Raw genomic sequence first — 15,728 nt, 5'->3', positions numbered from 1 at the left:
GTATATGTTAAATTCTACTTTTTTTTTTTTACATACTTAACTGTTGAAATGTATGTAATATACGTTTGAACATATTTCAATATGTATCTCGATATATTTGAACATAAATGCACAAAATAAAAGCATCTCAATCCGGATACATTTTACTTCAAAACGTGTTTGGATTGAGATGATCGAGAAATACTGATATACCTCCCACAGATTAAAACCCAAAGCGTTCATCTCAAGAGATTTTTAATCATACATATAAATTTAGTTTGACAGTACCATTCATTTAGAATGTTTTAGCAGTATGTATATTTAGTGTAAAGAGCACAACGTGTTTTTTTTTTGTTTTTTTTTTTTGCCATTATCTGATGATAAAGCGTTGAGAAATACACCAGAGAGAGAAGAGCAAAGAGTACATGACTAAGTAACACCTCAGACTACATCGTTATTTAACAGGCGACATTGATCTGTGGTTTATGTACCAGTGTGCGTCCTCGGGAAGCCCCTCCCCCAAATTTACTTCAACGAGCCTTGAAAACGCAGGCGCGAACAAAAAAAAACACCGGCCGAGAGCCGAGCCAAACGCGGGCGACCGGCGAAACTTGCCGACGGACGAAAAAGCGGGTGGCGCCGGAGGACATACGACGGCAATCGAGTGCCGCGTGATAAGGCGTAAAAACAATCGATCACATAACGCGGTGGCGTTATGTGAAAAAAAAAAAAAATACCTTGGTGCCGTTTGTGCTAACCGCAAAGCTCCACAACAACAATTCCATCCAGCTAAATTTCCCAAGCAAAAAATGAGGAAAAAAAAAAAAAAGTCCTAAAAACAAAAAACGGTACACGACATGAGGGCGGAGCAGAGAATCGGCCGGCGCGTCCTCGAAGCGATTATTTTTCGGTACATCCATTCCGTTTAAGAGCGATTAGGGAAGGCGGGCGCCGTCGCGGGCGGGCGGGCGGGCGGGCGCGGCTTGTCTCCCCTTTAAAACTTTGTAAGCGGCTTTGGAGCGCTTCTTCCGGAGCTCGTTAATGATGGAAGCTGCTGCGGCGGTCGTGGCGTCGGGCGCCCCCGCGCGCCCCGAGACGGAGACGTACGTACGTGTGTGTGTGCGCGTGTGTGTGCGTGCGTGCGAGCTGCGTTAAGGCTGGGCGGGAGGCGGCTGCGCCCCCGGGGCGGCCGCCGAGGCGGCGTGCTGCGACATGGCCGCCGGGGAGGACATGGACTGGACCATGGGCTGGGCCGGCGGGGGCGGCGGCGGCTGGGGCTGCAGGGCCCCCGAGTGCGTGTTGGGGGACGGCGGCGGGGTGGGACGTTTGAATTTGTCGGGGCTGGCGCTTCTCCTCGGCGAGGGCCTCTGCGGGACATACATGGGCTATTATTTCCGCCTCGTCTGGCCGAAATGAGTCGAGCTTCAAAATAAAGGCGCGCCCTATTTTGTTAAGACACTTGCAGTCAAAATTGTTCTTTTCTTTCCTCTTGAATTTCAGGTTATCGCTCTGAATTTGAAAAGGAAAACATTTGGTTTTCGTCACGCCATTAGATTTGTTAAAATCTTAACTCTTAGTGCCCAGCATTATGGGAAAAGGAAACCTCTCGACGGCCAGTATATTTAACATTTTCGCTCATCTTTCAACAGAATATTCTGAAAATATGAGTGCTATCATATGAAAGATTGACTTCCATTCCTTACTTTGAATTGCATGTAGACAATAGCTGTGTTAGAAGTGTAGAAACGCTGCCATCCAATGGTCACAGTTAGCACTACAGTGCTCAATTGGCTTATATTAGGTAAGCATTAGTCTAGGGTGGCAGCTACCCTCTTAAAAAAAACATTTATTATTGTTATTACTATTTTAAAAGATGAGAAATCTCGTCCATGGCACTGAAAGAGTTAAGTACAGCCATCTGAGAATCACTGAACTAAGGTCACTAAAAAAGCAGCCAGTAAATCGGGTTATCACATTTGCAAATTTTTATTTATGACCATTACTTTTTCGATTGCAGGTTCATGTTATTTTTCTTTACATTTTTATTGAAGTCTGACCAGTCAAAATTTGTGATTTTATTTATTCAAAAAAAGAAAAAAAGATTTTCATTCATGAGAAGGTGTATCGCAAGTCGGATAAGACAAAATATAGATTCATTATTTTTTTCCTCGAGATTTCTCTTACTGCGGGTATTTTGGGGAATGTAACCCCCATGATAAACAAACGAATACTGTTCCCCTTAATAAAAACATTTAATATGCAATTTTGGATCCGTTTTTTGTGGAAAAAGAATTTGAATAAAACTATGCAGTCCCACACTGCAAACGCACATACACATTTTGCATTTTTATATTTTAATTGTAACTAAATCAAGCAACTAAAACATAATAAACTGCTAAAAAAAAAAAGCAACGACGCAAATGCGAGTGTGACTCACCGCGACGGAGTGGGAGGAGCTTCCGTGGATGTGAAGGGCGGGGGTGTTGTAGTGGGAGATGCCGGCTCTGGACAGAGTGGCAGGCGGGGTGAAGCCCACCGTGTGGCTGCCGTACGACAATCCTGCGCACATCGACGGGAAGTCAGATCAACGGAGCGCCATCTTGTCACATCCCGCATAGAGCTTTCCCAATCCCATATTGATATCAGGAAACAACAGAATTGGATTTTATCGCGGAAATCGATACGGGCGCTCAATTCGACTTGGATTGCTTTGAAATTCAAGGACTAAAAATTGGTATTGGACTTTAGTAAGGTTGTCAAAACATGACATTTGATTTGACTTTGGGAAAATGAGGACCAAACCTTTGATTGAATCACGTTTCAAAAAGGTTGGTGAGCACATCCATCTCACTTGTGTGATATTGTGTGTGTGTGTGTGTTTATATATATATATATATATATATATATATATACACACACACACACACACACACACACACACACACACCGGGAAACCCCTGACACACATATTGAACCCTGATTGCCGGACAAATAAGATATTTATGCTTCTTTCTTCCGGTGCAAAGATCAATCCAAACATGGAACCGCGGGTCAAGCCGAACGCTGACATGACAAAAGGACGGCTAATCATCAAAACGGCCGTTACGTAAAGTGGCTTTACGGTTCGGATTTTCGTGCCAGCGTTTTTCCTGATTGCATATAATAAAAGTGTTTTTATGCCAGTGACACATCCGTTCCATGTTGCGTGTTGACCCGTTGGACGGCGGCCATCTTACCGGGGGATATGGGGCGGCTGGAGCTGGGGGAGGGCGTGTACGGGATGGGGCTGGACACCGTCCTCGCTCGCAGGCCCTGCGCCGACATTTCGTTGAAGTACCTGATGAACCCAGGCAATAATTAAAAAAACAAACAAGGAGAAATGTTGACAACTAAAGTGGTGTTATGACAGTCGTTACCATTATCTGCCATCGCCGATCAGGTCGCACCAGTTTTATTAGAGGAATTACGTTACATAACGATATAATTTGGCTACGAGGCAAACAAAACACACATAGATTTTTGTTTGCTATGACGCAATTCACGATATTTTCCCGAGACAGGGGTGAAATGCATGGGAATTGATGTAATTGATGAAAGAAAAAGTACGTGAGCCTCAACGTTGGGATATGTGAAAATACGTGGAAACACGGGGTACTGTAAGTGTCAAAAATATCCAGTTGAGACTTTTATTGTGAAAATGGTAGGGATGAGCGCGTGCCAAATTTCAATTTATCGGCGCTTGCGACCAATAAAATCATGGTATGTATTTAAAAACAACAACTTCAAACTTATCTTTGTTTTATTACGGTCCAAAATCACTATTAATCAGAAAACTTGTCAAGTTTTTCATTTATTGAAAGAAATTCAGCTCATTTTTATACTTTCGACTACAAAATCATCTCCTGGGCCGGAAGAACTCGTTTGCAAGCCAGAAGCGGCCAGCGGGCCGTACGTTTGACACCGCTGAAACGCAGCCGTTCCTTTTATTCCGGACGGCACAGTGCTTGGGTGACATCCGAATCCGGCTCTCCCGTTTGATTCATGTGACATTGGTCCTCATCTGAGGAATTGCGATGTCAATTTCAACAATAAAACGGCCATCACGAAGGTGTCAAAAACAGTTGGATTTTGCTACTTCATATTTATTTTGCCACTTAATTCATGTTGATCCCCACACCCTTTAAGAGCGTAAAGCTGCCGATTTGCAACATGGAGAGTTTTGAAAAACGCGTCCGTACCGCTCGTCGTCCATCTCCAGGCTGGACTCGCTCTCCGACAACTGTCTGCACAGCGCCTCCCGCCGCTCCATCTCCCTCTGGAGCTTTCTCTGCAGCCTGACATTCTCCTCCCTCATGTGTCGCTCCTCCTCGATGTACTGCGCGCGCTTCTCTGTGTCTGGAGGGAAAAAAAAAAAAAAAAAAGTTTTATGGAAGGATATGCTAGGCGTCAAACAAAACAGCAGGTCAATGCCCCGACTCCAGTGTTGTAAAATCAACTTTCTTTGGCAGCGCTTCCCTCTACTTTGAAGAACCCAGGACTCCCCCTAGTGGCCAGGACGAAATAGACAAAAGAATCACAAGAGAAGCTCTCGGGTTGAGGCTAATTAACCTCCATTAATTAGACGAAATAGGAAACCAACAATTACAATCACAGTCATCAAATTGATTGGAACATGAAGACAGTTATTGCTCAATTGCGTTATGGTGATTCCTTTGAAGAAGACTGCTGTTATTTGCTAAGTTCAGATGTTAGAAAATCCTATCTACTTGCTGAACAAAATACGACAAACGTAGTTCCAAACATCGATATTTTTAATCGCTATTTTTTGGGGGGTAGTTGCACGCTGCTGGTTCAAGTGCACCTGCAGTTAGCACGTCAGTCTTACAGTTTCCCAAGTGGAATCTGAAGGTTGGATTTGGATTTTCAGGGTACTTCCACAAAACGTGTACCCCGCCATCACGTTTGGATGCGCCGCGGGCACGAAAGCAAACTCACGCTGCAGCTCGGTGGTGCGCAGGCTTTTCTTCAGCCTCTCCACCTCGTTCTTGAGGAAGCGGATATGCCGCATCATGTTCTCTGGCGAGTCGATCTCCATGGAGACGTCCCGCGGGGACGGAGGGGCCGACACGGGCTGGTCCAACTTCTCCTGTAGGATCCTGGGGAAAAAAAAAAAAGTCAATTCGAGCCCCAAAAAGCCCATTTCTCCCTTTGAAAGAGCAGGACGAACCTTTTCTCCGCCTCCAGCTTGTCCATCCGCTTCCACAGTCTGTTGACGAGGGCTTCCTGTTCCTGCTCCAATGTGTTCTCCAGGTCGATCTTTTCCCGCCTCAACTGGAGGAGTGACGGGGAAAAAGAAAAATGTTTAGGGAATGTGCGGCGCACATTCAAGGTCTTGGCGCAGACAAGGGCTGCGGCGTCATTGTCGAGGACGCACTGACCCCCCCAAGAAAAAGACACCCGTCCTAGGCTAGAGAACATTGGCATGTTTTCTCTATTCTTCAATGTCAGCTCCAAATCACGTACATAAACATATTAAGAAATTAATCCTTTTTATCTTGAAAATGAATCCTTTACAAGCACTTTTGGCATAAAATCATTCATGTTTATGGAATAAGTTAATTTTCCTTATAGTCTATGAAGCAAATTGACTACAAGGCTGCAACTGATCATTTTAATCATCGATTAATCTATTGACATTTTGTCGATTCATCGTTTTCGATCATTGTTTTCCAATATACTAGACGTTTGCAATTTGTTTTATTTTGATTCGATACAAATAAGGCCCTCATCTAATATTAACTGCCAAGACAATGAAATGCAAATTTGAAGAAGATTAAGTCTGGAAACGATTATCCAAACGAAAAATGATTTAAGGTGTTGCACCTCTATTACAGTGATTTCGTCATTCAAAAAACATTTTGGTAAGAAGAGTGTTGTCCTTTTCCAGTAACACAAACTTTCAGTTTGGGGAAATATTATTGCACAAGCAGAAACCAAAAAGAAGAGTCATCAGGGAGGGAAAAAAAAAAAAAAAATCACATCAGCGGAGAAGACAAATTCCACTGGAGATGATTCAAAGCATCTCGCATGGAAACGCAAGAGTGAACTTTGAACCCCGACCGAAAGGCTGGTACCTGCTCCAAAGTCAGCTGCTTGGAGATGGTCTCGTTCTCCATCTTCTTTATCTTCTTCATGAGCTTGTTGACCTGGAACTCCTGCTCCTGCTCCAGGTGCTGCTCCAGTTCCGCCTTCTCGTGCTGGAGCTAGGAAAAACAAAGAAGTAAATAAGAAGAAAAGTGAGCGGGGCGGGCGCAGGGGATGAGAAGGACAAAAGGGATGACGGACAATGAGTCACTCCTCAACGTTATCAAAACAAGCTGGCGCCGACGCACGAAAAATGAGCAGCCACGGGAAGCCAATTTGGCAGATCAACCAGACGAGCGAGAACGACAGATTACATAAACGACAATTACTCATCGCGGGGGAAAAGTGCAAATTCATTTACGGGAAATGACTGGCACCGAGGGGTACCGAATGACCCGCGGATGAGAGGAGAGTCATCCGGGTGGCTCGTGAGTGGCGGCGATGTCATCGGGAGCCCTACGGGCCTCCGGCAAGTACTAAAAACAGCCGATGATCAAACCCGAGCTGCCGTTGCGCTCGTATGGGCGAGGACGACCCAGACGGATGATGTCAAACGTGGGCCGCGTTGGCTCAAGTGACACCATTTGGATCGCGGGTGATGTGACGCGTGCCAGCGGTGGAAATAGAAATCGGGGCTAAAAACCGGGTCCGCATCCCGCCCTGTCAATAACAGCTCGTACGTCAAGGAAATAAACCGATTGGACAAAAACAACACGGGAAAACGCTTTCAATTGGGACTCCTTTCTCCCCAGTATTGCAATTTCAATTCAAAACTTTTGACGTGAAATGAAGCCTGCGGGGTTGCATGAAGGCACTTTGGGGGGTGTATGCGATAGTGAAGCTGTCAGCAGATCTAATTGAATCCAAAAACGCTTTGTGCCGCTTAGGGGCTACTTCGCTGACAATATATTTCACGAGGGGGTACATCATTTGAAAGGATCACTTCTCTAAACAATTCTCAAAAACTGAATTTTATCATGTATTAGCTGCTATAATTCTTAAATACAGGCCACGCTTGTGCATAGGATCACCCTCAATTATAGAGTCAAATTCAGGAACTACTACTGTATAATAAAACCAAAAACCAGTAGCCTGGCTACTAGTGGTTTTACACTTTAGGTATGACCAAATCTGCCGCCCTTGTCACTTACTTGCATGAGCTTCCTGGAGAGCTCGTTGGTGAGAAACTCCTCCTCCTTCTCATAGTTGACGGCCAGGGTCTCCTTTTCCTTCTGGAGGGCTTGGATCTTCTTGAACAAGGTGTTGCTGATGAACTCTTCCTCCTGCTCCGCCCGGGCTTGCTGAGGGAAACAACCGCAGCAAAATCAAAACTCACGTTTTATGCGCTGCATAAAACACACCGGATTATAAGGTGCACTGTCAGCTTTTGAGAACATTGAAGGCTTTAAAGGTGCACCCTTTAGTGAAGCAAATATGGTAAACGGTAATATACACCATATTACAAAAGGTAAACATTTAGATGGCTTTGTTTGAATCTTTGCCTTCCACCGATTTAATAAATCTCTGCGTGACTCTACTTGTCATTTCCACAAACTATTTTCCCTTTTTAAACTACCTTTAAAAGTCTACTCAAGCGGGACGTGAGGTTTTAATCAATTTTAATGCATTTGAACGCTGTTTTTAGACGGCGGTGACAGGAATTGTAGTTTCCTTTACAAATTAAGAGCAAATTAATAGAAAAAGTAAATGTTGAAAACATTTCAAAATTTAAAAAAAAAACACTGATGGCATAGAACTCTGTTTTAAGTCTTTTTAAAAATGATTTGTACAGAATAGTAGGCAACTGGATGACAAAATATTCAACACGGGGTAAATCATTGAAAATAGGTTGAGAACAACTGGTTTAGATGTACTGGGTGTATTCTCACATGTATTTGTGTGAGGAGTCAACCCCGACTGATTTGCAAATCATTAGAATATAACTAAAACAATGACCTGAGAAGCACACCTAGTCGCGCCTATCCAAATATTTTTTTTTTGTGCTTTTCAGTAACGCCCGAAGATGCCGCCAGCTGTTTTTGAAGGATTCTGGCAAACAGCCTCGGTTTGTTCCAATTAAGAGTAATTGGAAGAACAAACAACTTATGATTAAACTGCGTTACCAATTTAAAAAGTATTAATGCTGCAACAGGTCAGCCATGTTTCTTTTCAAAAGAAGAGCAAATGATTTGGAACATGTAGCCACAATGCTAAACAGCATTATCGTTAATTATGTGAAACATGCTGTACGCCTTTCAGGTTTTTTTTTTTAGGGATGCGATTTGTCATCAATGACGCAATTTTCCTGCACGACAGCCAGAAATAAAAGCAATGCTCTTTAAACAATCTAGCTTCTTAAAATACAGATACCAAAACAATGGCGCAGGAAGCATGGGAAACATATGCATGCTAACCAACGTGCGAAAAGTTTGACAGACTTCCAAGCGACACCGCTTTTTTTTTATTTTTGTGGTCACGCGGTGTCGCGATTTTGTTGGTCTGCATTTTCATCTTGCGCTAACTCCGTGCTTTAAGCAGGATGAAATATGGATTTTTTTCCCCTCTAAAAATGCATAGCGCTGGTGCTGAAAATGCTCCAAAACAACTGCGAACCAAAGCGGTAATCCACCGCCGTGCTGCAGTCTTTTGAAGTGTGCCAAAGCAGCCGAAGATGTTTGCTTTTGCAGGGTGGAGTTGTATAACCCGACGGCGGCCAAAAAAAGTTTTTAATGGCAAGCTGGTGATTCACTATTGTTTTTCCACTGGCATCCAAAACGGAAACAGAATTTCCTCTAATGGCTCTTGAGTTATTGCAGTAATGGGAGCCTCAAAAAGGGGGAGGGAACGAAACGGGAGGGCAGCAAGCACACACACACACACACACAAATTAATCATGCCGGCGATGCGTTTATACGAGCTGGGATGACTCAGTGAGGAAAGCTGAAAAGACACCCGCACTGAACCTCACCTCGACCCGAGCAGAGTGCACCGGCGACACATGAGCCCCCCTCCCCCAAGGTTGGCCTACATACTTGCCATCTCATCGTGGTTTGGTTCTTGTGGCTTCGCTACGTTACGGGTTTTTATTTATGATCAGAACTTTTTCTGGGGGCTAGTTTTCAACCTGTTAAATCAGAGCGGTCAAGGAAAATATCGCTTTTAGGTTTGGATTAGTTTAAACAAAAGAAACAAACCAAATAAAAGGAACAAAGGCAAAAAAAAACAGTTTATTTGCGGGGATTTTCATTTAAAAGCATAACATTTTCTATTGCAGGTTTACTTTGCTATTAAGTTGGACCTGGCATAAAAATATAAATTTTATTTTTTTCCCTCCCAAAGAAATGAATTAAAAAAAAAAATAAACACAAATTCTTACATTTTTTGTGGCTTTTCATGCAGGACCATTACTTTATTGCAGGTCTTCCTTTTAAATTAGAAAAGTCAAAAATATATTTATATTTTGTATAGTTTTAACGGAAGAAGCAATCCTGAAAATTGTGGGGGTGTGGGGAGGGGTGTTAATATTTATGATAATCAATGTTAATACCTAGATATTTTTCTTTTTGTATTTATTACTACTGTTTTTAATACCTTGATCTTATTCACCTTGATCTTATTCTTGCTATTTAGTCTCCATTCTAGTTCAGGTCAGAAAAAATAAATGATGTATATAGATATTTTTAGAACAAAAGAAACGATATTTTTGTGTGTGTGTGGGGGGGGGTGAGATATTCGCTTGCTTTTTTTCCTCATCTTAACTCAGGCCAGACGTAAAATTCATTATATATTTTTATAACAAATACAACATTTCTACTCTGTGGATTTCGGTTACTGATGGTATTTTTGGGAACGTACCCCGCGATAAACGGGGGACCACTGCACAGCCTGAAGACACCTTGTCATTGATAATGCTGAATCCACTTGGAGGGTGTGTGTGCGTGTGTGTGTGTGTGCGTGTCGCCCTTTTGGGACCTGAGCCCCCAAAGAGCTCAGGCCGATTGAATTAATGATTCTGCGGGGCGTCAATGCGACTTTGGACGCCGAGCTAAGGTTAGCGGGGATTAGCTGAGGAGGTGCAGTGGAGGATAAAGAAACAAAACAAAGCCAAACTAGCCGCCTTGCTAACCCCTCACGCAGACGTTAGCACGCGTGCTAAGTTAGCATAGCAACATGACCATCTGGCTAACATAACACGCGACGGGGCGTGTTGCGAAAATTACGAATAAAAATACGAGTGGAATCGAATAAAAAGATGCGGTTGACGGCGCGTTAAGTGGCTAGCCGCAAGACGTAGAAAAGAGGCTGTCATGTAAGCTAGGAGCTAGCTAAGCGGCTAACGCTACTCACAATAGTGACGCTAGCTTTGCGCAGGTCCCGATTCTCCTCCTGCAGCGCTTTGCACTTGAGTTTGAACGTCTCCAGCTCGATTTTCAGAACTTTGTTCTCCTGCTGCAGCGAGGCCAGTCGGTTGGTGAGCTCCTCCAGCCGGAACTGCGAGATCACGATGCTCGGCTTGCCCGAGTTGGAGGCGCACGTCGACATCGGGGTGGCCGAGCTGCTGCCCGCGCCGTCGGTGTCGCTCTCGCTCGCGCTGTCCGCCATGGCGAGTGTCAGCCGAGGAGAAGACTCGACGCAGAAGAAGAGCGGCCGAGCCTCGACGCGGCTCTGCACCTTCGCGGTGTCACCTTGCTGGGGTGACGGGGCGACAGCGCCCACGCGTGGACGTCTCCGGAAGTGCAACTTTATCGCGTCATAAAGGTAATCATACCCAGCTCCGGACATAAGGAAAAAAATGGTTTATGCACACGAACTAGTGAATTTTGCGCACGAAGTTGTAAACATAATAAATGAAGTTACAGGATAATAAACAACAAAATAAACATAATGAAAAATATGAGAAATGTTTTGAACACGTAATAATAAATAACGTAAATGAAAATAAATTTATAAAAGCGCAATAACAATTTATTGGTGGGTAACAAACTACTATGGACATTTACGTTAAGCGCACTCGTGCACACGAAAATCGTGGAGTTATAATAGATGTTTACGATTACAGTATAATAAACAATAAGAAAATTAAAAAGAACAATATGAAAAATGTATACTAAACAAAGAAAACCAAAAACGTGAAAACATAAATGAAATGGCCCATGCTAAGGGACCTTGAAGTTATAAAATTTCATTTTTCCACATAAAATAACCACAAGAGGGCGCACTAGGCCTGCGTATGTTCACCTGCTACTTTTGTGCCCCTGAAAATTGATTTCAGCATTTGCGGTAACGTATTAAAAAAATGAGGGCCTGAACAAAAATCGCATGGATAAGAAAGTGTATTATAACAATAAATAATATTCAGCAGAAATAATATTATGCTGTAATTAGTGAAATATGCGTCCGAAAACAGCAATCGTTTAAAGTTAGCTGAGTGTTACGTGAGCATATCGTATTGCTATGCAGTATTTTTCTAATTTTTAAGTTAAAATGTTTGAATTTGCTTTCAAGACGAAATGTTGAAAGATTTATAATCCAGTGTGACTTCTATTTTTGCCTTCTTTATTATGCATTTTTTTAGCCGGCGTGATTTATACAGCGGAGCGGCTTGTAATCCGTAAAATCCGCTAACTATGGCATGCTAGTTGTATGATTTTAAAAATAAATATTCTGCACCCCGCCGCTAAATGAAGTGACTAATATTTCTTCTCACAAAGACACACAGAGGACAGGAGAAAAGTGTCTTGCAAAAACCAATGCATTTTTATTTCTGTCCCTTTTCGGTCGACTTTCAGCTTTCTTTTTTTTCTTGAAAGACATCTGAAACATTTGCCGCGTCCTCGCCGCCTCTAATAACCAAAGTGCTAGAATTATTATTACATTTCAATGGCTTCACTCTTGTTAGTAAGAATTGTACATGAAAAAAAAGTAAAAACATTTATGAAACAAAATGGATAGTTTTCAAAGGATGGTGGCGAGGAGGGGGCGTGTACCATCCCCCACCCCTCCCCTGGCAGAAAGAAAAAGTCACATCTGATCTAAGGCTCCGCCTACTGAAAACCAACACACAAGAGATGAAAATGCTTCTAATGGACACTGCATAATAACAGGCTTCTCTTGCCTAAAGTCCACACGGCGTCAAATCAAAACACAATTTCATCGATGCTCCTTTTGACCATCCAGTTTTTTTGTTTTTTTTAAGAGGCTATTAAGAGCTACAAAATAATCTCTGCTTTGTGAATGGTTTTTAAATGGAGACAAGTCACCCAGAAAGATCAAATCATGGAAAAATCCTGTGATTCCCCAAATATAAGACACACTTTTCCCCCCCCCAAAAAAGGCCAAAAGTATGGGTGCGTCCTATAAACCAGGGGTCCCCGACATTTTTATCACCAAAGACCGGACAACGCTTGAAGCGTCTATATAACACGCTGAAGAGAAGTTAAGTTGTCGGTGCAACAAACAAACTAATTTGGGCGTATTATCATAAACGATAACATTCTTACAAAGAAAGTACAACTTAAAGACACTCGTGGGCCAGATTGCACCCACAGTGACTCCTCTCAATTGAAGCCACGCCGTCTTTCCTCACTACAAATTGTAATACCAACAGCGGCCAGAGGCGGCGCCAAAAACAACGATCAAGCCAAACAAAGCACAAATGAATTGTTAAAGGATGAACTCAATCAGTTCCAAAACATCATTATTTCTGGTGCGGCTCAGTCAAAACTGGTACCAGTTTGTCCAGGGACCGGTTCCGGGCCGTGGACCGGTGGATGGGGACCTCTGCTATCAAGGGTTAGAATTGTTTTCTTTTATTCAACATCATTTGATGAAGATTAACCCGTCAGCCAAATAAGCCGAGTTTTGACAGACAGATGTGCATTTTTATATCGTACTTTGAATAATTACCGTAATGGTACGAGCTAGAGGGCGAGGTTCTTACGGCATTATTTTCAATAAAAGCACTATTACGCAGAAATACTACTAAAACAGACAGCATCATGTCAAGGTTATGATGTCTCCAGCTGATTCAATTCTAAGTGGCAAAGTATGGAGTTGCGTGCGCCGTTTAGAGCAGAGGTCCAACTGGTACCAGGTGGACTGGGCCGCACCAGAAATAATGATGTTTTGGAACTGATTTAGTTGTGCTTGGGTTTGCTTGATCCCTTGTGTTTTGGCGCCGCCTCTGGCCGCAGTTTATATTACATTTTGTAGTGAGGAAGGATGGTGTGACTTCACTTGAGAGCCGTGACTTCTTTGTGAAATCTATCCCACGGATGTCTGTAAATTGTACTTTCTTCGTAAGATTGTTGTAATTTATGATAATATGCCCCAAATGTGTTTTGTTTGTTGATACAATAACTTGTGACTGTGGATAAGATGCTAGCTAACGCTACTTCTTATCTTCAGCGTGGTATATAGCGCTGCCTCGTGCGCGTTTAGCTTGTTAGCGTTTTTGTTTGTGCCAGGTATTCCCTTTGGTATATGTTAGCAAATGCAAAGGTTTTGCCTTGAAAAGTTAACCATAACTTATGGATACGAACACAAGAAAATATGAAGGAATTAGGAAGATGAGTTTTATTATATTTTTTCCACAAACTGTTGCTGCGTCTTTACACGGTAACATAGAAAATACCAGAATTTGACCCTAAAATGTAGGGTGCGTCCTATATTTGAGGAATGACGGTAAATGCCCCTTTTTTTAATCATTTCGTGAAACAGACGAGACGGTTCTAAACAGTGTACGGCGACTCTTACACCTTATAGCCAAAAACGCACGATTATACGGTTACAGTGTTGAACACGTTACATTCCACATGATTCCGCTTCCAAGCTGACTTTCCACATTTAACACACGCACGCATCCCAAAATGAAAAAAAAAAAAAAAAGCTTCAAAGCTATCCTCGTCCGTTTAAAAATCTAAACCCAGTGACAAACATGAGTGACACAGATAAAAGGGCCGTTCTCTTAATACGGTGCTTTAGCAAATTTGTAAAAATTGTACTTAAAATAATGTGAACAGCATGCTTGAAAAAGTAAATACTCTTGAAAGGCTGTGGGATTCCAATGACCCAACGCTGATTTTTTTTTTTTTTTTTCCCCCTGGAAATGACCTCAAATTTAAAATCAAACCAGTCTGTGTACAAACGTTATACCTGTTCTAGTAGATCTATTTTTTTTCTTTTTTTTGTTTTTTTTAAACAAGGAACCTGTTACACTCACATCTTTTGAAAAGTGGAATTGCTTCAGTGCATGACTAAAGCACTTGAAAAAATCCCACCAACCCCTACCAGTATTAAGAACCGTACACATTCAGACTCTATATACAGAAAAACTTTTTTTTTTTTTCAGGCTTAAAAAATAAAGAAACGAGAGCGGGTTCAAGGAAAAAAAACAAACTATAAGGCCAGTGTTGAAGTTGGCTGACGTGTTCCGTTGGATGTGGGTGGATGTGCCGTCTTTGGTCAACGGTTGCACCTACGTTGGTTGTGTGGATGTGAGCCGAGGAGGCGCCCCGAAAAGCCCCGACGGGAAGCCCCGTCCTCCGCCGAGGGTCCCGACGTCCCGGCGAGGGGACGCGGGGGAGTTTGTTCATGCTCATGCGGTGGGAGGGGTCGGGGGGGGCGTGGCCGTCCGGCGGAAGCGGGATCCGGGCTTGGTGGAACGCCTCGGCCCTCAAAGAGGCCCTGATTCTCAGGAACGCGGAATAGGATCCCGTATGGCTGAAAAAGGACAAAAGTACATTCGCTTACAGCTCCAATATCGTTTGTGAGCCGCTTTTGGTGGGAAAAAAAAAAAAAAAGATAACAGAAATGTAAAATAAAAGAAAAAAATAAATGAAGGCTGCAGTACAAGAATGGAAAAACAACAAAATGTAAGAATTTTTTTATAACAATTGAAAAATGAGAAAAAAACAAACATTATGAATAAAAAAAACAAAGTAACTTTCACTAAACAAAAAAAACAAGCAAGAAAGTGTAAAACCTTATAACAAAATAAAAAGAGAAAAATAAACATTAAAACAATAAATAAAAATCGTAATGAATCGACTTAAAATAAAAAACAAATAAATGAAAAACGAAATGAAGTCATGCAGCACAAGAGAAACAAAAAAACAAACAAGAAAATGTAAGAAAAGAAACATTCAAAATGAATACACATGAGAAAATAAGCATAAAAACGAGAAACAAAAAACAAACAAGAAAATGTAAGAAAAGAAACATTCAAAATGAATACACATGAGAAAAATAAGCATAAAAACGAGAAACGAAAAACAAAGCAAAAAAACAAAAACAAGAATGCGTAAAGCCCCAAAACAAAACAAATGTATCACAAATGAAAAACAAAACGAAAAAAGAAGTTAGAATTGATGTTGGTAATATCTTTGTTGTAAGTGTGGAAACACTGCCATCCGGTGGTCACAATTATCACTACAGTGCTCAATAGTCTTATATTAGGTAAGCATTAGTCGGCTACCCTCTTTAAAAAAACGCATTTGACCAGAATTTTATTACTTATTAGTTACTACTATTTTAAATGACGAGAATTCTTGTCCATGGCACTAAAAGAGTTCATGTGAAAAACATTTCTTTCTAGTTTTCTATAT

General features: G+C 42.1%; 2 protein-coding genes across 2 annotated transcripts in view; both read right to left on the bottom strand.

Annotated features, from left to right (window-relative positions):
• Positions 1-217: 217 nt before the first annotated feature.
• Positions 218-10,793, bottom strand: LOC148419815 (coiled-coil domain-containing protein 6-like). Its single transcript, XM_088421041.1, has 9 exons — positions 10,471-10,793; positions 7,275-7,424; positions 6,114-6,242; positions 5,207-5,310; positions 4,975-5,135; positions 4,218-4,374; positions 3,216-3,316; positions 2,417-2,538; positions 218-1,346 (listed from the first exon to the last, which is right to left on the bottom strand). Exons 1-9 carry the CDS (start codon positions 10,723-10,725, stop codon positions 1,131-1,133), a joined length of 1,395 nt encoding a protein of 464 aa, XP_088277167.1. The 5' UTR covers positions 10,726-10,793; the 3' UTR covers positions 218-1,130.
• A 2,890-nt stretch (positions 10,794-13,683) lies between these two features.
• LOC148419814 (ankyrin-3-like) overlaps positions 13,684-15,728 on the bottom strand; it is a 77,654-nt gene continuing 75,609 nt past the window's right edge. The window contains exon 50 of the mRNA XM_088421040.1: positions 13,684-14,844. The gene's annotated coding sequence lies outside the window, so the exon portion shown is untranslated. The remainder of the gene's footprint in view (positions 14,845-15,728) is intronic.

The sequence above is a fragment of the Hippichthys cyanospilos genome, chromosome 8 (assembly GCF_059441005.1).
Source record: "Hippichthys cyanospilos isolate Australia breed blue-spotted pipefish chromosome 8, RoL_Hcya_1.0, whole genome shotgun sequence".
NCBI classification, from domain to species: Eukaryota; Metazoa; Chordata; class Actinopteri; order Syngnathiformes; family Syngnathidae; genus Hippichthys; species Hippichthys cyanospilos.
The sequence above is the reverse complement of the archived record's forward strand: the minus strand, read 5'-3'. Positions and strand labels throughout refer to the sequence as shown.

Bases quoted from the DNA above. Each gene is read 5' to 3' on its own strand.
- LOC148419815 (XM_088421041.1), bottom strand. From the start codon at position 10,725: ATGGCGGACAGCGCGAGCGAGAGCGACACCGACGGCGCGGGCAGCAGC. The intron at 5,311-6,113 runs GTACCAGCCTTT...TCACTCCTCCAG, and splicing joins AGCAGCTGACTTTGGAGCAG to TTGAGGCGGGAAAAGATCGA. The intron at 2,539-3,215 runs GTAAGATGGCCG...CGATGTGCGCAG, and splicing joins CAGCCGCCCCATATCCCCCG to GATTGTCGTACGGCAGCCAC.